The sequence below is a fragment of the Natator depressus genome, chromosome 2, assembly GCF_965152275.1.
Source record: "Natator depressus isolate rNatDep1 chromosome 2, rNatDep2.hap1, whole genome shotgun sequence".
NCBI classification, from domain to species: Eukaryota; Metazoa; Chordata; order Testudines; family Cheloniidae; genus Natator; species Natator depressus.
The window spans coordinates 9,439,407-9,462,734 of record NC_134235.1 but is presented as its reverse complement, the minus strand read 5'-3'; the positions used below and the strand labels follow the sequence as shown (position 1 = coordinate 9,462,734).

The window sequence follows — 23,328 nt, the reverse complement described above, 5'->3', positions numbered from 1 at the left end:
GGATGGCTTTCAACCCTAATATGGGGGGGGGAGGTGTGTGTGTGTGAGAGAGCAGGGGACAGGCGTGTGTGTAACTGGGTTACTGGTCCCTTTCGGCCCTCCTTGAATCCCCAGTCACGACCCCGGCCGCCGCCGCCGCCGCCGCCGCCGTTCAGGGAGGGGGCAGCAGCGGAGCGCCCCTCCCCTGCCGCTCTGTGCGCACAAGTGCTGCGGGAAGGGCGGTCTGGCTGCCGCGCCAGACGAAGGAAAGAAGGAGCCCCGCGGCCTCAACCTGTGCAGGCGGCTCCGATTGGCTACACGTCCCGCGGGGGCGCGCGGGCAATGGGGCAGACAGCCAATCAGGGGCTGACTGCGCCGTGGAGCCTCTCTCTCTCTCTCTCCCTCCCTCCTCCCGCCCCCAGGAGCGCGGTCGGGGGGCGCGGCTCCGGAGCAGGTGCCCGACCCCGCCCGGGGGAGGAGGGGAGTCTGAGGGCGGCTGCCGTGCCGGCGCCATGGAGGAGGTGCTGCCCTCAGGCTTGCTGGAGATCTGCGTGCTGGCGGGAGCCCCCAGGGAGAGGGTGGAGGACGCGTACCAGGTAACTCCCGGCCTGGCTTGCCCGCCGGCCCCGCGGAGCAGGCTGGGCTGGGCTGGGCTGGCAGCCACGGGCTGGGGAACCCTCTTGCCCTGCGCGCCGCCCCAGCCTCGCAGCCGGGCTGCCCCGGGGAAGCCGAATTGGTGCCCTGTGGGCAGTGGGTTGGACAGCGCCGGCTGGCCGGACAGACCGGCGTGCCTAGTCTAGCGGTGAGAACCGGCTTGCTTGGCCACGCAGCGGATGAGAGAAGTCATCGGGCCGCCTGCTTTGCTGACTTCCTCTCCTGCCTCGGTTGGGACCGTGTGACCCCAGAGTGAACCTCCCAAAGAGTCAGCACCGTTAATCTTGCGTTAGTAAGGGAGACATCCGACTCTCTTTTCTTGGCAGTTAACTGAATTTGAGCTATAGCTTGTCCTTGCGAAATACAAGGTTTTGCTAGCGTGATGGGCAGGAGAGATGTAGGGAGGGTGCTCTGCCCGAGTTTGGCTGTTACTGACTCGTTGAGGTTGCACTGGTCTGTTTTGGTGCAATGGAATAACTTCAGCACGCTGCTTCAGAAAGGCTTTGTGCATCAGCACCCCATCACAACTTGATGGGAGCCTACAAAGGGACGTGGGGAATCCAGACATGCCCCTGTCAGTGTTTGCGATGTAGAATCATAGGACTGGAAGGGACCTTGAGAGGTCCTCTCGTCTAGTTCCCCTGCACTCAAGGCAGGACTAAGTATTATCTAAACCAGGGGTGGGCAAACTTTTTGGCCCGAGGGCCACATCTGGGAATAGAAATTGTATGGCAGGCCATGAATACTCACAAAATTGGGGTTGGGGTTTGGGAGAGGGTTTGGGCTCTGGTTGGGGGTGTGGGATCCAGGGTGGGGCCAGAAATGAGGAGTTCGGGGGCTCTGGGCTGGGGCCAAGGGGTTCAGAGGGCAGGAGGGGGATCAGGGCTGGAGCAGGTGGTTCGGGTGCAGGAAAGAGTGCTAGAGTACTAGCCCAGATTGGAAGACCGTGGGTTCAATTATTTAAACCCCCCCAGACTTTCCTATATGACCTTGGCAAGTTACTTGGTTGATCTGTGCCTCTGTTTTCCCCATTTGTAAAATGGAGTTTGGGAAGTATTTTGTAATATTTGTTGAGGATAAATACACAAGATTTGAGAGATGCTTAGATACTGTGGTAAAAGGCGTCATGTAAGTGTGACTGATGGCAATATCTTGGACAAACCTCAATGACTTGAGTTTAATATGTTTGGGGTCCAGTGTATTAAAATGCAGTTGCTTATGTGTTGTTGTGAGATTATATGTAATTCCTGTAGGAGGATGGGGTATGTTAATGTAATTCCTCTGGTTATCAGCCCTTTGAAGACACCCCCTGTAGAGGTTTGCATATACTGCTTCAAACTGGATTCTTCAGGGACCATCAGACAAAGAAAAGATTTTTGAGTTTTAAACAGGCTAAGGGCTTTCTGTTCTGATCCAGCAAATGGACAGGACCTCCAGTCCACGGAGGGCCCCAATCCTTGGGGAAGAGTTGGAAGGACTGACACTGACCAGAACACTTATGATCTCTGGTAAGCTTATTAGCATGCATGGAGGGTTTTTAAATTGTTTTTAATATATTTTTTCTGTAGTGCTTTTACCTTAAGAATAAAATATGTTTGCTTAGGAAGAACTGTGTGGTAGCTAATAACTAAGGGCAGTTACACTGTGTCTGAGAGGAGAAGCAAGTAGGCCTATTTATGTAGACTAACTTTTTTGCTGAGGATAACACACGGAAGAGAGGGAACTGTTCAGGCTGGAGATACCTGTGTGTCTCTCCCTTCTGACCAGGGTCTCCACCCAAGAAAGGCAACAGGTCAGAGCTGGAAGCCTGAGAATGGGTACCAATGCTGACCCAGTAAGGGAAAACATAGATGCAGTTGCCCTGAACTGTCCTGGTAAGTACTTAAGATAGAAGACATTTGTAGAGCAGTCGGTTACCCTGTAGCTGATACAGGAGCATCTGACTCCAGAGGGCGCTAGATCCAGGTTTCTTCAGTAGTGCGGTTATGGCAACATGAAGCTGGGGTTTGTTGCATGGATTAGATAAAACTTCTAGGATGATATCACAAGTTACTCTATTTATTATATTTTTGAAAAACCCTTGATGGTCTGCCAGAGGGCATCAAATGTCATTGTTGATAGTGAGTAGTCACTTTCAAATGGTGGCGCTCACGTTTGGTTGTTAAAAATCTAAGCCTGTTTCTTCTAATGACAAAACATGATCAAAAGGGAAGAGAGAAAAGAATAGCAAAAGGTAGGGGAATGTAGTGTGTCTCTCTGATGCTTACAGTTCTGTTGCTGGAAGATCATGTGGCATAACCCGGTTCTTCATTCTTGGAGCCTAGTTTTACTCCACTGGCCCTGAAAAATATTGTATTAGACTGTTCTTATTTTCCTTTTGCATGTCTGTGACTAGAATACCTTTCACTTCAGATCAGGCTGCTAGTTATCACTTTTAGCTTGTCAAAAGGAATGCAGCAAAGCAGTTCAAAGATAGATTTCCCTTGGCTGGCTAAACGGACTCTCTCTAGACAGAAAGAGAAAGATAGATAGAAAAAGGTGGAAGAGGAAACGGACACACTCAGGAGTGAGTAATAGGAAATGTAGCTTCATGTCTTAGAGTTATGCAGGGTACAGCAGTGTAGATGGTATTGTTAACTGATTCCTTTTCCCCATCTGGTCAGGTCAGATCATCTTCTCTAGTTTAAATATGAATTATTTTGGGGATGTTCTATAGCTTGTGTTATGCAGGAGGTCAGACTAGATAGATGATCACAATGATTCTGTCTGACTTTTGTGGTTGGCTAAAAGAGCCCGAACTGTGGGATGGCAAATCCTGATGTCCTGGCATGTTGTGGTGTTGGTGACAATGATGGTTACTCCTTTGTGTTGCATGTAAGCAAGTTGCCAAGTACTCCTCAGAAAAACAGTACGTAAAGGGTGACGTTGTCTGATCAAAACTGATCAATCAAAACAACTGTCTAATGATCTTTTGCTAGGCAGGCGTTTAGTAGTGGATGTGTTTTGCATTAACAAAAAAAGTCTACTAGAAGCAAGGGGAAGTTAAGGATTTCATAAGCGCAACCCTAGAGATATGATCGTGGAAGTCAAAATGATTGAAGTGTTCCTGGTCTATGTAACCCCTCAAAAGCTGGTTTGGAAAATCCCTTTTGTTTCATAGACACCGTTTACATCATTTCTTCAACTTTATTCTGTGCTTTCTTTCAATAGCAATTTCATGTCACATATTTGTGCGTTCAAATGACCTCTTTGCTGCTACTCACTCACTTTGAATGATATACGATTTTAGCTAGCAGTAGAGTTCAGTACAAGAGCTTGAAGATTGTAGTAGGGGCCTTTCATTGCATTTTTGTAGGTTTGACATGAAGAGCTTTTTTTATGGTTGTAATGGTAAATGGATGAACCAGTTTTCCTTAGGGCTGATCTACACTACTGTACATAGTTTTACCATATCTGAACACGGTTGTGAAGAATCCATTTATCTCAGAGTGTGTTGACTGTGACTTTGCACAGTCCAGGATAAATTGCATCCAGCATTATATCAGCTAATTGTGATTAAACCCGTAGGCCTTTAACTAATTTGAGTCTTCAAATGATATTAAAACATGGAAAAATTTGTAATATTGATTCTTGCCAAATGAATCCATGGACTGCATGGGAGGCTGTTAGAACGCTGGAGCTCATTAGTGATGCTGCTGAGAAATAAAGGACCAGCCCAGTAAACTCTCAGCTATGACTTTAATTTCTTCCTCTTCAAGCCGGGGGGGAACCCATTTAAAAAAAACAAAAAAACTCTGAAGAATTAGGAGAAGCACAGTATTTGCAATAACATGAGAAAGTAAGTCCTGTTACTTGACTTTTTTAAAGATATGACTCTTGACTTTTATATTTGTTTTTTGCTCCCCCCCATGATGACACTGCATCAGTCCTTAAAATTGTGTACAGTTAAACTACAGTAAAACTACTCTAATAATAGATTTATTAATTATTAGCAATGGTGTCTGGCAACTGAAATGAGGTAAAATGAAAACAATAAGGGAGAAATTCTGGTCCCTGTCACAGTATTATCATCATACAAATTCTGTGGCCAGGCCCCCTGGTTTCTGCAGCACAGTGGTTTGGCAGATTGGAAATTCTGGGTTAGCTCCATGTAAATGTTTAAGAATGGGAGGTTTTACTGAACTAAATACAAAATTACATAATTTATTTTGTGTTCTCTGTTTATTAGTGAGGGGCTGGCTGTGGCTCCATAGTTAAAGCTGAGTTGAGTCTTTTGTACTTAAAGCAGGGATTTAATCTCTGTTGTTTTAGCTATTAGTCTTCCCTCTCCTCTCCATGTATCCAAATTGTCAGCAATTCTTGCCACTTCTCCCTTTTTGTTTAAAAAACAAACCTTTCCTTTGTCTCAATTTCTACATATTTTGATCTTCTCCTGCCTTGCTTTCTGGCTGCCTGCCTGCATCATTCTCCTGTCCATACAAAGTGAGATGCTAAATTGATATCTCCCTTACTTGTTGATTAGGCTTCTTCATCCCTTACCATTTACCCACCATATAAAGTTTAAATTGCCTGTCTCCCTCAAAACTCCACCCTGCACCAAGTTCAGCCTCTGCACATCTGCCTTCATGCCCTTTTCATTTCTTTTTCTCACTCCTATCTTCTTGCCTTCTCTGTGCTGTCTTCTCTGCATGGAAGGACTTCTCTGTCCCAGTTGGCATGTTCTAATCCTCTTCTCTTCTCTTCTCTTCCCCCCCCCCCCCCCCGAGGCACTTCTTCTATGGCCTCCACAAATACGCTCCATGAAACATTCTTTAATCTAATGTTAGATGAGAAGAGAATGAGATCAGGAAAACAAATATATCTAAGATTACACTCTCCTCTGGATCCTCCAGTGCATCTTATCCTGTCTTCTCATTTTCTTCCCCTGCAATGGTAAGATGTTTGGAGCAGGGTCTGTCTTTATGTCTGTCCCCTATACGTGACCTAGCACATTATTGGGGGGGTGGGGTGTCATCTTTTCCATCACTGATTTCTAGGATATTATTGGATAACAGTGGAAGAGCATGATAAATATATAGAAGGTGAAAGTTGACATTCCCTCTCAATCACTGAACTGCATGGTTAAACTATATGACTTTGGCTAGAAAACTTAATGTCAGCTGACTTTGATCCTGACAATAAGGTCACTGTGTCGGAACTGACCATGCAGTAACGAGAGAGGTTGGATTTAATGCTGCTGCTGAAGACAGTTACATAAATGAACTACAACCCCCCCAAGATGTCACAGCCCTCAGTACAAGTGAATTATTAGTTGAGTGATAAGTGAATTTGGTAATTCTCTTGTAGCGGGTTTAATACAAATTAAGATTGCTGCCACCAAAGTAACTTCTTTTTTTTTTTTCTTATATAACAGTTTCAGGGCTAAGGGATAATTCCTTGATTTCCCTCTAAAATGCTTAGTAGCATGTTTTGATAGTGATCAAATTAGAAATGTCTTGTTTCTCGATTACTTCATTAGACATTAGAAAACTGCCAATTAAGAGAAAAATGAAGCTTCAGACTCTTACCATGTCAGTAATACATCAGTCACCACCCCAATTTATTACATTAATATATTTTTAAGTTAATTGCCATCCTCTGGATCTCCCAGTGGATATGTATCTAGCCTTTGTCTTAGATTGTAAAGTGCTTGTGGCAGAGACCATGTCTTTAAATGTTTTGTAGAAGCGTGATTTTTTTCACCCTTATTTTCTTTGACATATACTATTGCAGTACACTTAGCAGAAGATACAGAAAAATTAGAAGGAATATATAATTTCAAAGATACTTTTTGTATGTACACTCCAGTCTGGAGGAACTTGCTGGTTTGACCCAACCATTACACAGAGTTCATAGAATCATAGAATATCGGGGTTGGAAGGGACCTCAGGAGGTCATCTAGTCCAACCCCCTGCTCAAAGAGTTAAGTCATTTAAAACTTTTTCTTAATTCCAAAACTTTTGATATAAAAGGCCTGTTTTTAAATGAAGCAATGATTTATTGTTGAGCTGTTCAAAATAGTGGAAAAATGTACAGGAGGGAAAGGGCAGCATTGTCTCTTTGGGAATATTTTTCGTATACATACTATATTGTGTTTGAAGTTGAAAGTAAATAGCCATAGGTCTGATTCATCCTTCCCTTAGCCTTGAAGCAAAAATTTGAAGATTGAGACACACATTCAGTCACAGGGAGGTCTAGCTTCCCAGTTTCCACATACCCTTAAGACGCACACAATTTTCTCTTGCAATTTTGAGGCTGTAGAATTAATCTGTTCCTGCAGCCGAAGAGTTAGAGATGGAACTATTCAGATCTGGCCCCACCACTCAGTCACGAGCATGTAAGGGAGCACCCCCTTGCCCATCTTCTGCAATCTTCCAGGGTAAGTTGTTACAAAAAGAGAGAGCAAGAGTTTGTAGAGCTACAGGTTTTTTTTTTTTTACCAAGCTACTTACCAGAAAGCATTGCAATTTGCTGCATAATCTTATAGGGTCTGGCCATGTACCTATATAAGTCAGAGGGAAAACTCTTATTAAGGTCCGTAGGTACAGTATTACACCCTTAGTGCTTAAAATGCCTCTTACCGTGTGTGTGATAGTGTTGGTAGCATGTAGTTTTTAACCGTGGTATAAAATTATGTGGTAATGTAAAAGTATGGTCTCTCTTGAAAACTAGTATAAAAGAAATGTAATTTTTATGAAACCAAGGATACACTTGAGGGGGATGTGGACATATTTTCCTTTTTGTTCTTGTTTATCTCTGAGAAAACTGTAAGACAAATAGAATTATTTGGGTCTACTCTTAACACATGAAAGGAGGAAAAAGTATCTTTTTGGTATGTGCTGATGTTAGTTTTGGAAGCGTTGCTTGCCAAAGAGAAACCATTGATATAGTAAGGCTTGAATCATGAATAGATTAAGATAAGGGACCTAATGCTGTGACTGTTGAAGACAAATGGAGTCTTTCCATTGACTTCAATGGGCTTAGGATGAGGTTGTGGAAGGGAAAACGAAGAAACTGGAAAGAAGAAAATAATATTCTTGTCACATTTACAATCACTAGGGCAGAATGGAAAATATGGCTAAATACATTAAAAAGAATAACAATAAATGTCTATTTATTTTGTTTTTAGCTTGCTCAGAAAGAAGAGAGAAACTTTCCTCCACTTGATCCAGAAGTTCTGTCCGTTTTTGTGCCTCCGTTTATCAGCAAAGAGGCGATTCAAGCGACAAACATAAATAGTAGTAACTTCAACAAAACAAAACGACGTTCTTTCCGAAAAAAGAAAGAGAGACCTAAGCTTGAAAATTTGAAAAATCCAAATGGGGAACAGAAAGCATCTGATACTGAGGATATTAGTGTTCCAAAAGATATTGATCTTATTGGCTTGCCACAACTATGCTTTCCAGGTATGATGTGGTTTTCATTTAACTGTTAGTTTAGAGATGTTTATAAACACTTTATCTATTTGGTGGCCTATAATAATAATACCTCTTCCCTTATTGCTGCTGTTTATGGATATTGACAGGTTAATTTTTTTTTATTTGTATTATCATAGTACCACGAAACCCCACTCATGGAGTAGGACTTCATTGTGCCAGGGCCTGTACAAGTACAGAACAGAGAGATGCTCCCTGCCCAAGAGAGCTTATAATCAAATTTTTCTACTTTCCTGTATTTTATGGTATTTTTAAGGCTGTCATCTCGTCTCCCCTCTTCTCTGCCTTTTAGGTTGAAGAAAATATCCTTTTAAATATGAATGAATACCCTTTCCCACTCCAATACCATATATATATTAGGATGTCCCTAAAATAGAGACCATTTCCCAAAAGCCTCTTTTTTTTTTTTTTTTTTTTTTTAAACATAGGCAGAAGTCCATCAGCTCGACTTTGTGATATGTTTTTGGCATGTCACAAATACAAAATGAGCTGTGTAGTGTTTTCACTTGTCCAGTGAAATTTGTGTATGGCTTAAGATGTTGTATAACAATTTCAGATCAAGTGAATTATGTATGTAGGTGTGCTATAATCCCTTTAAAATGAAGCATTACAGTGGAAGTAAAGTAACAAGTCTCATAATACTTGCTGTAACTATAGCAATGCAAGCTGCGTGATTAAAACAAACTATTTTTCAGTAATGTATATTTTGAAAAGTACTTGTCTTATTTGCAGGAGGACTTTACATAACTTCTGAATCAAAAGAGAATCACATTCATTTTCTGGTCTTCACAGATGTCTGTGGTAACAGAACCTATGGTGTTGTTGCACAGTATTACCAACCTATTCAAGTATGTTTTTTAATTTACACTTTTAATAAAACTTAAATATTAGGTAATACATTTTAATAATACGTACTTAATTGGATGCCTCACATAAGTTATTGGATATTTGTATATTTTGATACCAATCTGGAACAACTCTTTAAGAGTAGTACTCCCCACTTAATACAATATTGTGCCCATATACTCAAGCACAGTTCCCAATAGAATTTAGTGGAAATGGTGCTGGAGTATCTGAGAGCAAAATTTGGCCTTAAGAATATTTTTAGGTACATTAATGTTTGTGAGTAATATACTCAGTGTTTTTGGTAGATGTTCATAGTGCAAATAACTTGCTTTTAGCACGTAGATCTAATCTTTACAAACTGAGATTTTTAAAGGAGTCTAAGGGAGTTAGATGTCCAAATCTCAATGGGAGTTGGGTGTCTAACTTGCTTAGGTTCCCTCAAAAATACCAACCATAATTTCATGAGTAACGTCACAATATTAATATGTAGCTTTCTCATAGGATGGTTATATCTCTTCAAATGGGCAAGCCCACAGGGAATCTGTGCAGACTACTAAAGCTTTTGGCTGGTTCGTACCATTTGCTATTTGTGTCATATCCAGATATCCATATTTTAATGCCCTTAAGGACTGTCTTTCTTGGTAAGTATTACTGTTCTATCATTTATGCCTCTGCTGCAAATACATTTACAGTCAGTCCTTTATGTATGAATTGTCAAATTTTGACAATGTAGTGGGAATGTTTGAGTGACAATAAAACTGGAGTTTGTTAAAAGTGATTATGGCATGAGGCAGGGGAAAAAACAAAATTAAAACAAAAGCCCCCTGAACAGTAACAAGATAGAAATGCAGTTTCAAAGAAATTCCAATGTTGGTGTTCTTTGAGATTTTATCTGGCTGTGCAAAATTAATATCTGCAGGGAACTGATTTTTAATACAGATTTATCTAGATTCTCCCTGAAAGATCTCAAACTCTACAGGTCTCTCTATTTGGGGGAAATTTTAAAACACTTCACTGTGAACAGAATAAGTTTCACAAAGAGGATAAGTAAACTTGTCTGTAATTGGTGAGGCACACTGTGGAATAAGGTGACCTAGCCACTCCATGTGAAGGAATACATGATTACTTGGATTCTGATAGTCCAGAGGCAAATTAGGGGGATTTAGTTCCCAAATTACACTGTTTTTGAAGGCCTAACAGTGAGACTAATAAGCTACTTTCTAAAACTTCTTAAAATACTTCAACTTTAGCAGTGGGCCAAGAGATGGGGTGGAACTTGGGAAACTGTTTTGTTGACTACTGTAGCCTCAGTTTATTGTGTAGGCTACCATCTCAAGTTTTCATATTTTCATCTTCAACCTGTTTAATATGTATATGCTTGTGTCTGAAGTGGATTGTAAGCTCCTTAGGGCAGGTACTCTTTTTACATTTGTACAGTGCTGAATAACTTGCAGTTGTAGGCCTGCTGTAATAATCTAAACAAAAAAACCGAGTCTTTGCTGTTTTCAACGAATGCTAAGTCTCAAATTCCAAGAACCTATTCATGAATTTGCTGAATAGTTCTTATCTCTTTTTTTTCTCCCCCCCCCCCCCAAAAAAAAAAAAAAAAAAGGTTGTGGAGGAATCCCTTATAAGCTTTAGGCTAGTGGTTAGAAAACTCACCCAGGTTGTGGGTCACCAGGTTGAGTTAAACCCTCTGCCTTATGTGGAGAATGGGTCTGAACTTGAGTCTTCCACATTGCAAGCCAGTGCCCTAACCACTAGGTTATGTGGGATATTGTGGAACAGGGCTCTGTCAGTCTCTCCTGGTGAAGCTGTTCCATTTATAAATAAATAGTCATTGAAGGGGGGACTTGAACCTGTATCTTCCACACTCTAGGTGAGTACCCTAACCAAACCACTAGGCTAAATAGTCAATCGCTCACTTTCCCTGGCCCAATGATTATTCATTGTCCATCATAATGCTAATTTATAGGTTTCAGAGTAGCAGCCGTGTTAGTCTATTCGCAAAAAGAAAAGGAGTACTTGTGGCACCTTAGAGACTAACCAATTTATTTGAGCATAAGCTTCCCTGAGCTACAGCTCACTTCATCGGATGCATTCAGTATTTTCCACTGAATGCATCCGATGAAGTGAGCTGTAGCTCAGGGAAGCTTATGCTCAAATAAATTTGTTAGTCTCTAAGGTGCCACAAGTACTCCTTTTTCTTTTTGCTAATTTATAGTCATTCATAAAGACCGAACATAAGAATGGCCATACTGGATCAGACCAATAATCCATCTAGCCCAGTATCCTGTCTTCAGAGGAAATGAACAGATAATCATCAAGTGATCCATCCCTGTCTCCCATTCCCAGGTTCTGGCAGACAGAGGTTAGGGATGCATCAGAGCATGGTTTTGCATGTTAATAATCTTAAACCTCTTACTGATGCTTCAGAATGGACAGAGCAGAGACTGGCTTCTCTAGTGGACAAACACCCATTATGATAAAACAAAACCTTTCAGAGACCTTGGATACAGTCAACAAAAGGCTATCACTGGCCCATCTGTGCAATGTAGCAGAAGTAAAGAAAGTTTCACCCAGCTCTAAATATGATCATGTCAGTTTCCTCATGAAACACTAGTTAGTAGGTAAGTTTAGATCTTGCATTCTCCTGGCTTTTAGCTCGCTGCATTATCCACAAGGAAAAAGAGAATATTTTGATGTGGGGAAAGCATTCACCTCTGTCCATTTTATCTGCTTTGAAACTGAAAGCTTAATTCTGTGTGGCAGGTTGAAGCAAAGAGCTGGGGAGCATGCTCAGTGTAGGTGGAATATTAGCAATCTCTAACTTCAGCCTTCAGTTTGATTTTTTTTTTTTTTTTTTTTTTTTTTTAAAGCAGTTGGGTACTCAGATTTGGCTATGTTAAGTCTCATGCAGCAGCCTCTACTTCCCGTCATTTCCCTAATTCCTATCGCAGAGCGCGGTTTGGCTGATGGATCCATGTAGCTGCAGATCCATCAGCCAGGCTCTTCCCATTCCCCAAGAATGCTAGACCAGCAAAAATCCCCACAAAGCATCGGTTGCAGTATACAAAGAGTGCAGACTCTCTCTTTTGGGCCTTCTGTTGTTATAGAGCAGTGATACTCAGACTGAGGCTCGGAAGCTGCAAGTGGCTCTTTAATGGGTCCCCTGTGGCTCTTTGCAGCATGTGATATTAAAATACTGTGTATTTAATTATTAACCAATCAGGATGCTTATTACTATGTTCTTAACCAATTGTAGTTGATAAAAATAACAACACTTGATCAGTCATTTTGCTGTGAGAATAATATATAAATAAAAATAGTAGATGAAACTCACGCTACGGTGGCTCTTTTGGGCAATGCTGGTCACTAATTTGGTTTCTGAACCACTTAGATCTCAGTATCATTGTTATGGAGGAACAGTATTATCCTCTCTCTTAAGTCCGCTAACAATTTTTTCCAACTTTATTCATTTTTTTTTTTTTTTTGAAGAGCTCTAACACACTGACTTGAACAGGACTTTGCAAGTTGGAATGAAGATAGTTCTGGGGGCAGGAAGGTGTCTTTTGCTGCTACTTATTCCGCTCTGCAGCTTGGGGGGGGGGGGGGGGGCAAAAGATTCTAGTTATCCCAGAACACTCCTGTGCACAGTTCCCATGCTCCAGCACCTCCAGTGAACAGGATTTGGCCTGAAGTGGGATTGATATTTTTATTCATTCATGATACCTCCAAGGTATTTTTATCTTTTTTTTGGCATTCAGCTCAAGTTCCTAACATAAGTCAAAGAGAAGCCAGTAGTAGAAGTTACAACTTGTTCTTGTCCCAGTTAATTTTTTTTAATCTGAGACATGTTCATATTTTGTAATTGGATACATTAAATCCTGGTGTGTACCTTGCGTCACATTACTGATTTGCAAATTTCCATCAGAACAATCAAGATCTTTATATTCTATATGATTAATCTTAATGTTACAAATACGTGTTACATTACAAATGGGCAGTGCTGGTGATTCCAGTGCCAGAACAAACTGAAAGGGAGACTGGGAGTGTGTGATTCTGTCTCCAATGCAAACTGAGAGTCCAGACCGTTACAAAACATTGTTGCTGTTGGATTAATCTACAGGAGTATAGCTCTTTTCAAAAAGTTAAGGGTTTCAGGAGTATTGAACAGGTATTTCCATTCCAGTGTGTTTGTATGCTATCCATGTCCTGACACACATCAATAATAATACTTTTCATCAGTAGATCTCAAGGGCTTTACAAAGATCAGTATCCTCTCCATTTTACAGTTAGTGAAACCGAGGCACAGAGAGATGAAATGACTGGCCTAGGGTCACCTATAAGCAGGAATAGAACCCAGATTTTGTGAGGTCTAGTCTAGTACGCTCGTCCCTAGGCCTCAAGTTCTACTACTCTCCAGCTAAACTGAAAAACATCTTTTAGTTGGTGGCAATCACCCATTTCTGGGTGAATCCCCATCTTGGATGGATGAACATTTTTTCTCTCTCTCTCGCAACATGTCTCTAAGTCTGTTCTACATAAGGTTATGAGCTATTTGTGAGCCAGCCCAAAGATGCTGTTAGAAGGCCTTCCTTTCTGAAAAATTTCTAAAGTAAATCATGCTTAGTTAATAGTGTTTAGAGAACCTGTACACTCCTTTGTAATCTCTTTGCTTGAAGTATATTTTTTGTTCCCACAGCTCATTTCCGTCGGGCAGGCTTTTTTCCAAGGCGTCGCTATCAGATACTATAATAGTATATTAATAGGCACAGTTCTGTTTAAAGTTGTCTGTCCCTTTCCTTTCGTACATTTTCCCTTCTTGATGCGAATGTCAGGATTTAACCAGACTAATTGTGACATATGATTTATTGGACATGGTAAGGTACTGTTTATGCCTCAGACCACTCACTGGCCTTCTCACTGTGCTGGTAATGTCTGTTGCAGATACTAGTGAAAGACGCAAGGAGCTCAGTCTGTTCAGTTTAACAAAGAGATAGTTAAGAGGTGACTTGATCATAGTCTATAAGTAGCTGTATCCTTCTCTTCTCTCATGGATCACCTGGAAGCTGACAAGTGCTCATGTCTTGCTTGTGAGTCTGATATTCTTAAGGATCATGAAAATCCTAGCAGCGGTGTTGGGTAGGTGGGAATATTCAGCCCACCTATCTGCAGCAGCTCTCTGCTTATAGAAAGGATGACAGTTGGCTGTGCCTCCATCTGAATAAGCACTATATAACTCTGGTAGGGTACCTTGGTAGCGTCCAGGAACAACTCTCTGGCCTAAACGATGCAATAGGCAAGTTGGATCCGTGAGCAGCTTTACTTAAAAGTAATATAGCAAAATACAATGACAGTGCAACAGAATAAAATAGGTACCTACCGTAGCAACGGTGACAAGGTAATAGTAGTGGCAGCTAATGGTGGCGACTTTATAAACGTGAAAGTAAACTTAACCGCTACTCACTGCAACAGACTTACGTTAAAAAAAAAAACAACCCAAAACCCGTTAAATGTACACAAGAACACTCGCCATCAGCACCTTCAGGGTGCGTGCTCCCTTGTAGTTTTAAAACCCCAGACACTTTTTGTGATTGTGGGTGTGATGAACAGGGGTTCAAAGGTGGCACTAGTTATCTCTGAATTAGCAGAGGCAGTCCAGATAATAGGAGTGAGACACTTTTTTTATATAGAGCAGGTTAAAATTGATACAGTGGTAGCTGGTAATAATCCCAGTTATTAAACGACAGCCATCAACTATGAACAGGCAATTGCATTTTCGTACAAGCTCCCTGGTCGTCTCCTTGATTAGTCTGTGATGAGATGCTGTTTCTAGCATGAGGACTTTCATACCACACCACCCCGACCGACAAGGTCTCCCCAGATACAAAGGATAGTCTCCTGGTTATTCACACAATTCAATAACAGCTCAGGTTCTGCCAGTACAGCCAGCAATTCTGGATGCAACTTTCAGTAGCTGGCTGCTGAGAGAGAGTAAATGAGATAGAGCTTGCTGCTAGCAAGCCTGCAGGTGCAGTGTGTCCTTAATACCAGTCATGTGGTTTCAGCAGGGATTTCTGGGCAACTGAGTCTCCCAAATCTCTTCATCTAAATACAGGCAACTGCTACTAGTTCCTATTCTGCTGGATGCCTAAACCTGATAAGGTAGCACAGCTGGCTCCCCTCCCTTCACATGAAATTCTGGACACACTTTTTCACGCCATGATCCTTTAATGTGGCTTGTGTAGTCGTGGCAGAGCGCTGGAAGAGAGCTCTCCCAGTGCTCTCAAATAAAAAAAAAACCCCCCCAAAAACCCCACCACAACAAAAAAACCTCCACGAGGGGTGCAGCTCCCAGCGCTTGTGCACTGTCTACACTGGTGCTTTACAGCGCTGAAACTTGCTGCGCTCAGGGGTGTGTTTTTTCACATCCCTGAGCGAGAAAGTTGCAGCGCTGTAAAGTGCCAGTGTAGACAAGCCCTTAATCTTTCCTGGCTGAAGGGATGGGGCCAGAAAGTGGGGTTGGAGGTTGAGGTCAGGAGAAGAGATGGCAAAATCATGGGGGAAAAAATTGGATCACTGTTCCTTTGATAGGGAAGAGGTGTCATCATCTGAAAGGAGGGGCCAAACTAGGAGTGAATTTTGAAGCTATTGGCCAGATAATCTATATAGATTTCTGTTCAGGAGAGAACATTGGTCTAACTTTTCAAAAGTGACTAGTAATTTTGGGTAACTTTTAAGTGGCAGACTTGAGATGCCTTGAAGAGGTATGAGTTTCAGAAAACACTGAACCCCCACCTTCTGCAAGTTTGGCCTCTCTGGTGTTTCAAGTTGGACAACCAAAAATGTACCCAAAATTACTAGTCACTTTTGAAAAATTAGATGGCTGTATGAGACTCCTGAATGGCTGGCTCAATGCTAAGAAAGGTAAAGTCCGATTATATCTTGTGTTTAGGAAATTTCCTTTGTCCCAATACTGGATCTTTCCTAGGTATCATACCAAATATTTCAGAGAAATTTTAGACTGTCATTACATAACCTTGTAGTTTGTCAGAAAGGACTTCCAGCACTGAAAGTAGAACCTCTCTGTGATGTGACTCCTCCAGTTATTGGCTGGAATAAACTCTTACCTGTTTGTCTGTGTCTCCTAGTGGCTGATCAGGATCCACATTCTCTGATTGTGGGGCACAGTTGGTGGTCTCCAGTTCGTTATTGTGCTCTGTGGAGCTCTGTCTGTTTCCTAGGCAGTGTGCAAACATAGGGAAAGAAATGATCACTTCCACATGGAGCTTAAATCCCAAGTTAGACACAATCACAACAACTATTGCACTGAAAATATGCAAAAAGAAAAGGAGTACTTGTGGCACCTTAGAGACTAACCAATTTATTTGAGCATGAGCTTTTGTGAAAGTGAGCTGTAGCTCACGAAAGCTCATGCTCAAATAAATTGGTTAGTCTCTAAGGTGCCACAAGTACTCCTTTTCTTTTTGCAAATACAGACTAACATGGCTGTTACTCTGAAAACTGAAAATATGATAATGTTGTGGTATGAATTGGAGCTGACAACAGTGTCTGAACTTATTTTCACAGGCAAAACACAATAGCGCATTTACGTACAAAAAATGAACCAAAGCATTTTTAAAAAAAAATCTGATGTAATTTAAAACTGACAATTTATATGAGCACAAAAGTCCGGAAATTCCAAGTTCTAACTTCTTGTAGTTAATTTTTTGCTACAATGCATGTACGTTGAAGCACACATTTTAATGGTCATTTATTGCACTACTTACATTCGTGTACTGATTTAGGAAATTAAACTTCTGAGTTTGACGTGCATTTAATTGCTCAGTTGTAATGCTGCAGTAGTAATGCTTTTTTTGGATTGTGTATTTTTAATTTATAACTGAATAGTGCGTGTAAGCCTGCAAAAACGGGCTAATTTCCAGTAAGCTTTAGCCTTCTGTGGTTTTGAAGTGGCGAAGAAGTTCAACTCCTAAAATAGAAACATTTTGACAGACTTCCACACATGAAGAATAAATAAACTTGTGTGTGAAAGATATGAAGGAGCAGCTTCATACAGAGCAACATTGTTAAAATCAGTTGGAGCCTCTAAATTATCTAATAAACCAGAGGTTAAATAGTTGCAATAATACTTTTATCCATCCCCCCAAATTTTTTTTTAGTTTTAAGGTATCAAGGAAGAGTTTATTTTTTAGCCTCTTTACATGTTACATTTTAAAAAAATATTTGACATACTTTAATTTCAGCTTACTGGTACATCTGACGCCTCGCAGGGATTTAGACGTTGATGATCGTATAAAAGAATTTGCAGCAAAATTATCTTTAATACCCAGTCCTCCACCAGGAACACTCCACTTGGTAATTAGTGAAGCTCAATTTCACAATTATTTTAACGTTATCTACTATAAAATACTAAGTGTGCTGTTTGTGTTAAATGGGGCATATTCTGTAACACTGGTTTTAATGCCAGTGTGACGCCACTGAAGTCAGTACCTGTGCTCCTGGGGCACAGACTACTCTTACCCTGTTTTCTAATGGACACATGGTACACAGCAGATAGGGTAGTAAGGAGAGGAAGGGTTTTTGAGTGTTTAGAGTGCTAGTCTAGTACTTGGGAGATGTGGCAGAGCAGGGAATTGAAACCACAGATGTTTTGTGTGACCTTGGGCAAATCACTTAGCTTCAATTTCCCCATCTGCAAAATGAGGACAGTACTTCCCTATGTTACAGGGGTGTTGGAAGAATAAATACATTAAAGAGTGTGAGGCTCTCTGATACTACAGTAACGGGGTCCATATATAGATGCACTGTAAAAAGAGGTCAAGTATCAGGGGTAAAAAAGGGTGTATTCTCCCTATGTGCACCTGGGAGCTTCAAGAGGCTGCTTTTGGAATGGTTCAGCTCTCCACAGTTCGTTCTGTGGGTCGTCTAAATGGCATGATTCAGCTCTTAATTATTAACCTTATTTATATCAAATCAATTATTATAAGCTGGTTTACACTTTAAGTTGTAATCAGCAAGCAGTGAAATTACAAATTATGTTTTGGTAAAGTTTCTCAGTTAGAATTGGAGAAAAAATATTAGATAATAAAGCAGGTGGATCCAGACAGATTGTTCTGATAAAGGCAGAGGTAGCCTAGAAAGACAGAATGCAGTTAGACTAAACTTACAATAGACATAATTGACAAGAGTCCATTAAAGATGATTATGATTACATCAAAATACTTTTTATAATTTTGTGTAAAAAGATATTTCATTTCCTCAATTTTAATATCTGTTTCAGTATCTAAAATCTCTTACTAGACTGAAAGGAAACACAAAGTGCTTTATAAATCTTTATGGAGATGGTTATTATTGAGTTTAATACTTCCAGTACTGCAATTATCTTTTGTACATAAAGCAAAATGTTAGGTTCTGTGCTTTTATTTATTTATATAATTTTCTGTCAATAACCGTAATATTTTATTATTAGAATTGGGATTTAAAATTTCATGTTCTGTGGGACCATTTCTTCATTTAAAAATTGAAAAACATGTGTTACTACAGGTATTTAATATGAAACCACTACAGATAGTCTTTCCATCACGGGAGGATCCAGACAGCCCAATTATTGACTTGGATCTCCATCTTCCATTACTGTGTTTCAAACCAGAACAGGTGCTACAGGTAAAAACAAAACAAAAAACTTTAAAGAGGATTCTGTAAAGTGTCACCATTTTTTTTGCTTGTTACCTTGATTCTTTTCTTGTTGTTCCCAGAAAAAAATCTGCAAGATGGAGTTCGGGTGGAGAATACATATCAGTAATTTAGGGTTAAATACATTACAGAGATGTAATTATCCCCAAATCGTGCACTTGTAAACACAGGAAATTCAGAGCTAAGGTTAAAGTTTAAAATAAATCCGAATACATTAAAATACATGGAAATGCACATTTAGGGCACTCAAACAATTTAACTCTGTGTAGTAACATCATGCAATAAATATGTTTCTGATTAAGGCATTTTTGTGTTTTGGGGTCCAGATTAGATTAAACTGATTTTAAAGATACATTAGCTTGATTGTTCTTTTTCCTTCATGGTCTAACACCAGGTGCTAAATTTCTTAAAGGACCAATTGTTAAAACTCCTAAACTAAATAACAGATTTACTTGTAAACTCTCATAAAATTCATTCCATACTAAAACAGTAAGTGCTATAATTTTGGGGAGTATACACTGTTTTTATCATACATAGCAGAGAATTCAATCTGTTTTACATGCAAAACTCAGCCAGCCATAACAATGGAGCCGCAACAGGTGCCACCATTATATTTGTCTAATGTAATTAATGAAGAAAGGCAAGACAATGTCCTGCCAGCAGCCCCTCTTATTTTCTTAATACATCACCATTGTCCCCCTCAGCTGATTCCTCTTTTGAATTGAAGGGCTGATTGGATCCTTGTTTCATCTGTGCCTTTGGTTTGTTCCTAGTGTGCATCTCAGTTCTGAAAATAGGTAGTGTTGGCTTATTTTTTTTAGCCATGCCCACTATCTCGTGTATTTGTCTGCATGCATTTTGATGCACAGCCAGCCTTCCCATTTGAAAATGTTGTGCATGGTCACCTCCTTCTAGAGCCCATACAAGCGTAACAATTTGTGGCCCGTTACTCTAAAAATTTATGTGGTACATTTGTGTGTTTCATCAGTGTCTGGTTTTGCTTCTTATCCCTTTAATTTGAGTGCTATAAAGGCCTCTTACATTGTAGTCTTGTGGCTAGAGCCAGTGGACTGATAGACAGGACTGGTTCCAGTCCCTGGAAAAATCATGGAGCAGGTCCTCAAAGAATCAATCCTGAAGCACTTACATGAGAGGAAAGTGATCAGGAACAGTCAGCATGGATTCACCAACGGAAGGTCATGCCTGACTAATCTAATCGCCTTTTATGATGAGATTACTGGTTCTGTGGATGAAGGGAAAGCAGTGGATGTATTGTTTCTTGACTTTAGCAAAGCTTTTGACACGGTATCCCACAGTATTCTTGTCAGCAAGTTAAGGAAGTATGGGCTGGATGAATGCACTATAAGGTGGGTAGAAAGCTGGCTAGATTGTCGGGCTCAACGGGTAGTGATCAATGGCTCCATGTCTAGTTGGCAGCCGGTGTCAAGTGGAGTGCCCCAGGGGTCGGTCCTGGGGCCGGTTTTGTTCAATATCTTCATAAATGATCTGGAGGATGGTGTGGATTGCACTCTCAGCAAATTTGCGGATGATACTAAACTGGGAGGAGTGGTAGATACGCTGGAGGGGAGGGATAGGATACAGAAGGACCTAGACAAATTGGAGGATTGGGCCAAAAGAAATCTGATGAGGTTCAATAAGGATAAGTGCAGGGTCCTACACTTAGGACGGAAGAATCCAATGCACCACTACAGACCAGGGACCGAATGGCTAGGCAGCAGTTCTGCGGAAAAGGACCTAGGGGTGACAGTGGACGAGAAGCTGGATATGAGTCAGCAGTGTGCCCTTGTTGCCAAGAAGGCCAATGGCATTTTGGGATGTATAAGTAGGGGCATAGCGAGCAGATCGAGGGACGTGATCGTTCCCCTCTATTAGACACTGGTGAGGCCTCATCTGGAGTACTGTGTCCAGTTTTGGGCCCCACACTACAAGAAGGATGTGGATAAATTGGAGAGAGTCCAGCGAAGGGCAACAAAAATGATTAGGGGTCTAGAGCACATGACTTAGGACGAGAGGCTGAGGGAGCTGGGATTGTTTAGTCTGCAGAAGAGAAGAATGAGGGGGGATTTGATAGCTGCTTTCAACTACCTGAAAGGGGGTTCCAAAGAGGATGGCTCTAGACTGTTCTCAATGGTAGCAGATGACAGAACGAGGAGTAATGGTCTCAAGTTGCAATGGGGGAGGTTTAGATTGGATATTAGGAAAAACTTTTTCACTAAGAGGGTGGTGAAACACTGGAATGCGTTACCTAGGGAGGTGGTAGAATCTCCTTCCTTAGAGGTTTTTAAGGTCAGGCTTGACAAAGCCCTGGCTGGGATGATTTAACTGGGAATTGGTCCTGCTTCGAGCAGGGGGTTGGACTAGATGACCTTCTGGGGTCCCTTCCAACCCTGATATTCTATGATTCTATGACTCCTGAGGAGAAATCCTGGTTCCACTGAAGTAACGGCATGTAACTTTCATTGACTTCAGTGGAGCCAGTATTTCACCCCAGTTTTTATTCCTAGCACTCTGGCTGTGTAAGAATCCTTTAACTTGTCTTTGTCTCAGTTTATCAATGTGTAAAATCTGTATTACTGTAACACTGATCCTCTGAAGGTGAACCTTAAATTGTAAAGTACTTGGAGATGCTTTTTATAGAACTTGCTCTATGTAACAAGTATTATTACTAATATTAATCATTTTCATCGTTTACAGATTATAACTTGCATCTTAACTGAGCAGAGGATTGTTTTCTTCTCTTCTGACTGGGCCCTGCTAACACTCATAGCTGAATGCTTCATGTTGTACCTTCATCCTATTCAATGGCAACACACTTTTGTACCTATTCTGTCTCGTCAGATGCTGGATTTTATAATGGCCCCAACGTCTTTTCTTATGGGATGTCACATTGATCATTTTGAAGAAGTTAGCCAGGTTTGTCATAGAACATTCCCACTCTTGCTGCTGCTTTTCCCTAGGTCTGTTTAGTAAGTCATCTCCCTTGCCTCAATTCAGTCCCTCTTTAAAACAAATTTTTGCCAGATTTCCTACAAAATTTTTTTTAACTTCAACAGAACCATCATTTAGTTATTGAGTGGATTTAAAAAAAATTTTTTTTTGTTTGTATTCTTATAACTCTAGTCTGTCTTCTCCTTCCCCAGCGTGGTCTATGATCCTTGTTTGTTATGTGATGTCAGATTTGGGTCCCAATCCTGCAAATGTATGCTCAGATGTAATTTATGCACATGAGTAGTCCCATTGAAGCCAGTGGGAATTTTCCTGTCGATAACGTTTTGCATGTATGTATGTGATTGCAGTATCAGGACCTCACACTGTCAATTTTTCAGGGAGGGCACATATCTTTGCTTGTTTCTCTGCAGCACCAAGCACAGCTTTGAAAATGCTTAATATTTTTGTGCAGTACATGGGCCTCAAATTCCTAATTCTTTGTCATGATGGATTTCCAGATTTACATTAACACTTTGACTTTAGCAATATAAAAGTGAGTTTTTAGAATGGGATTTCAGAATTGGATTCATAGTTTTCTTCTTCTTTGATTTTTAATATTTTAACAAGTGTTTTGTAGGTTGATATATAAAGAGCATTTTCAGTGACAAATAAAACTTCAATTGCTCAAAATGACACTGTCAGATAGTTTGGGCCCAAAATTTAGAGTTTTACATTTGTTTGAGGGTGTGTGACTGTATGGCCACGCTACGAGGCTTTTAGTGACATGGCAGTGCCACTGCAGCTGTGCTGCTAAAAGGCGCACAGTGTAACTGCTGTTCATTAGCAGGAGAGCACTCTCCTGCCAACAAAAAACTTCTGCCCCCACAAGTGGCAGTGGCTTTGTTGGCAGGAGAGTGCTCCTGCCGACAAAGCACTGTTCACACCGGTGCTTTGTCGGTAAAACTTTTGTCATTTGGGGGTGCGTGGAGTGTGCGGGTTTTTTTGTTTTTGTTTTTTTAACGCCCCTGAATGACACAAGTTTTGCTGATTTAAGTGCCAGTGTAGACAAAGCCTGAGAGAGACATTCCTTTGCAGCGTTGGAAACCCAAACACAACAGCATTGTGCTAGTAGATATGAGATTAATGAATATGACTATAAACCAAATTAATCAGTCTAGTCTTGTCCAGGATCAGTAAAATGCAAAACCAAACATCTTAACCTGTGAAAGTAAATTGTAGTAAAAAATATTTTCAGTCTACATAATGTAGGTTGGTGCAACGAACACAGGTACAATTAAAAATATTATTCTTATCTCAGTGTCACTTTGAAGTTTTTTTATGTACACTGCATTATAATCTGAATTATGTAGTCCTTGACCTTGCAAATAGATTTATGAATTCAGAACTTTACACACCTTCATTTATTTCTCCAGTTATTTTCAGTATGAAAACTGAATAAGGACTATTCTGAGGTGATTTAAAAAAAAAAAAAAAAAAAGGGTGCTTGTATCTTGTCTCACAGATCCTGTTGTGTCCCTTCCTGGCCACCCACTAGGGTTTATTTGAGGGGAATCCAAAATTCTGCTGCTCTAGATTCCCAAGGGGTGGTAAGCTTCTGGAGTCTGAACAGAATCTGGCCACAGACCCAATTTCAGGGTCCCTATGCTAACTCACAGGGCACAGACCTAGTATTTGTCCCTATATG

At 40.7% G+C, this 23,328-nt stretch overlaps 1 protein-coding gene across 1 annotated transcript in view; it reads left to right on the top strand.

Annotated features, from left to right (window-relative positions):
* The first annotated feature begins 440 nt into the window (after positions 1-440).
* The window catches only part of DENND3 (DENN domain containing 3), a 67,607-nt gene continuing 44,719 nt past the window's right edge, over positions 441-23,328 (top strand). The window contains exons 1-7 of the mRNA XM_074943787.1: positions 441-575; positions 7,802-8,078; positions 8,841-8,956; positions 9,456-9,595; positions 17,225-17,336; positions 18,525-18,644; positions 21,390-21,608. Coding sequence (XP_074799888.1) covers positions 492-575; positions 7,802-8,078; positions 8,841-8,956; positions 9,456-9,595; positions 17,225-17,336; positions 18,525-18,644; positions 21,390-21,608 — 1,068 coding nt within the window. The 5' untranslated portion in view covers positions 441-491. The remainder of the gene's footprint in view (positions 576-7,801; positions 8,079-8,840; positions 8,957-9,455; positions 9,596-17,224; positions 17,337-18,524; positions 18,645-21,389; positions 21,609-23,328) is intronic.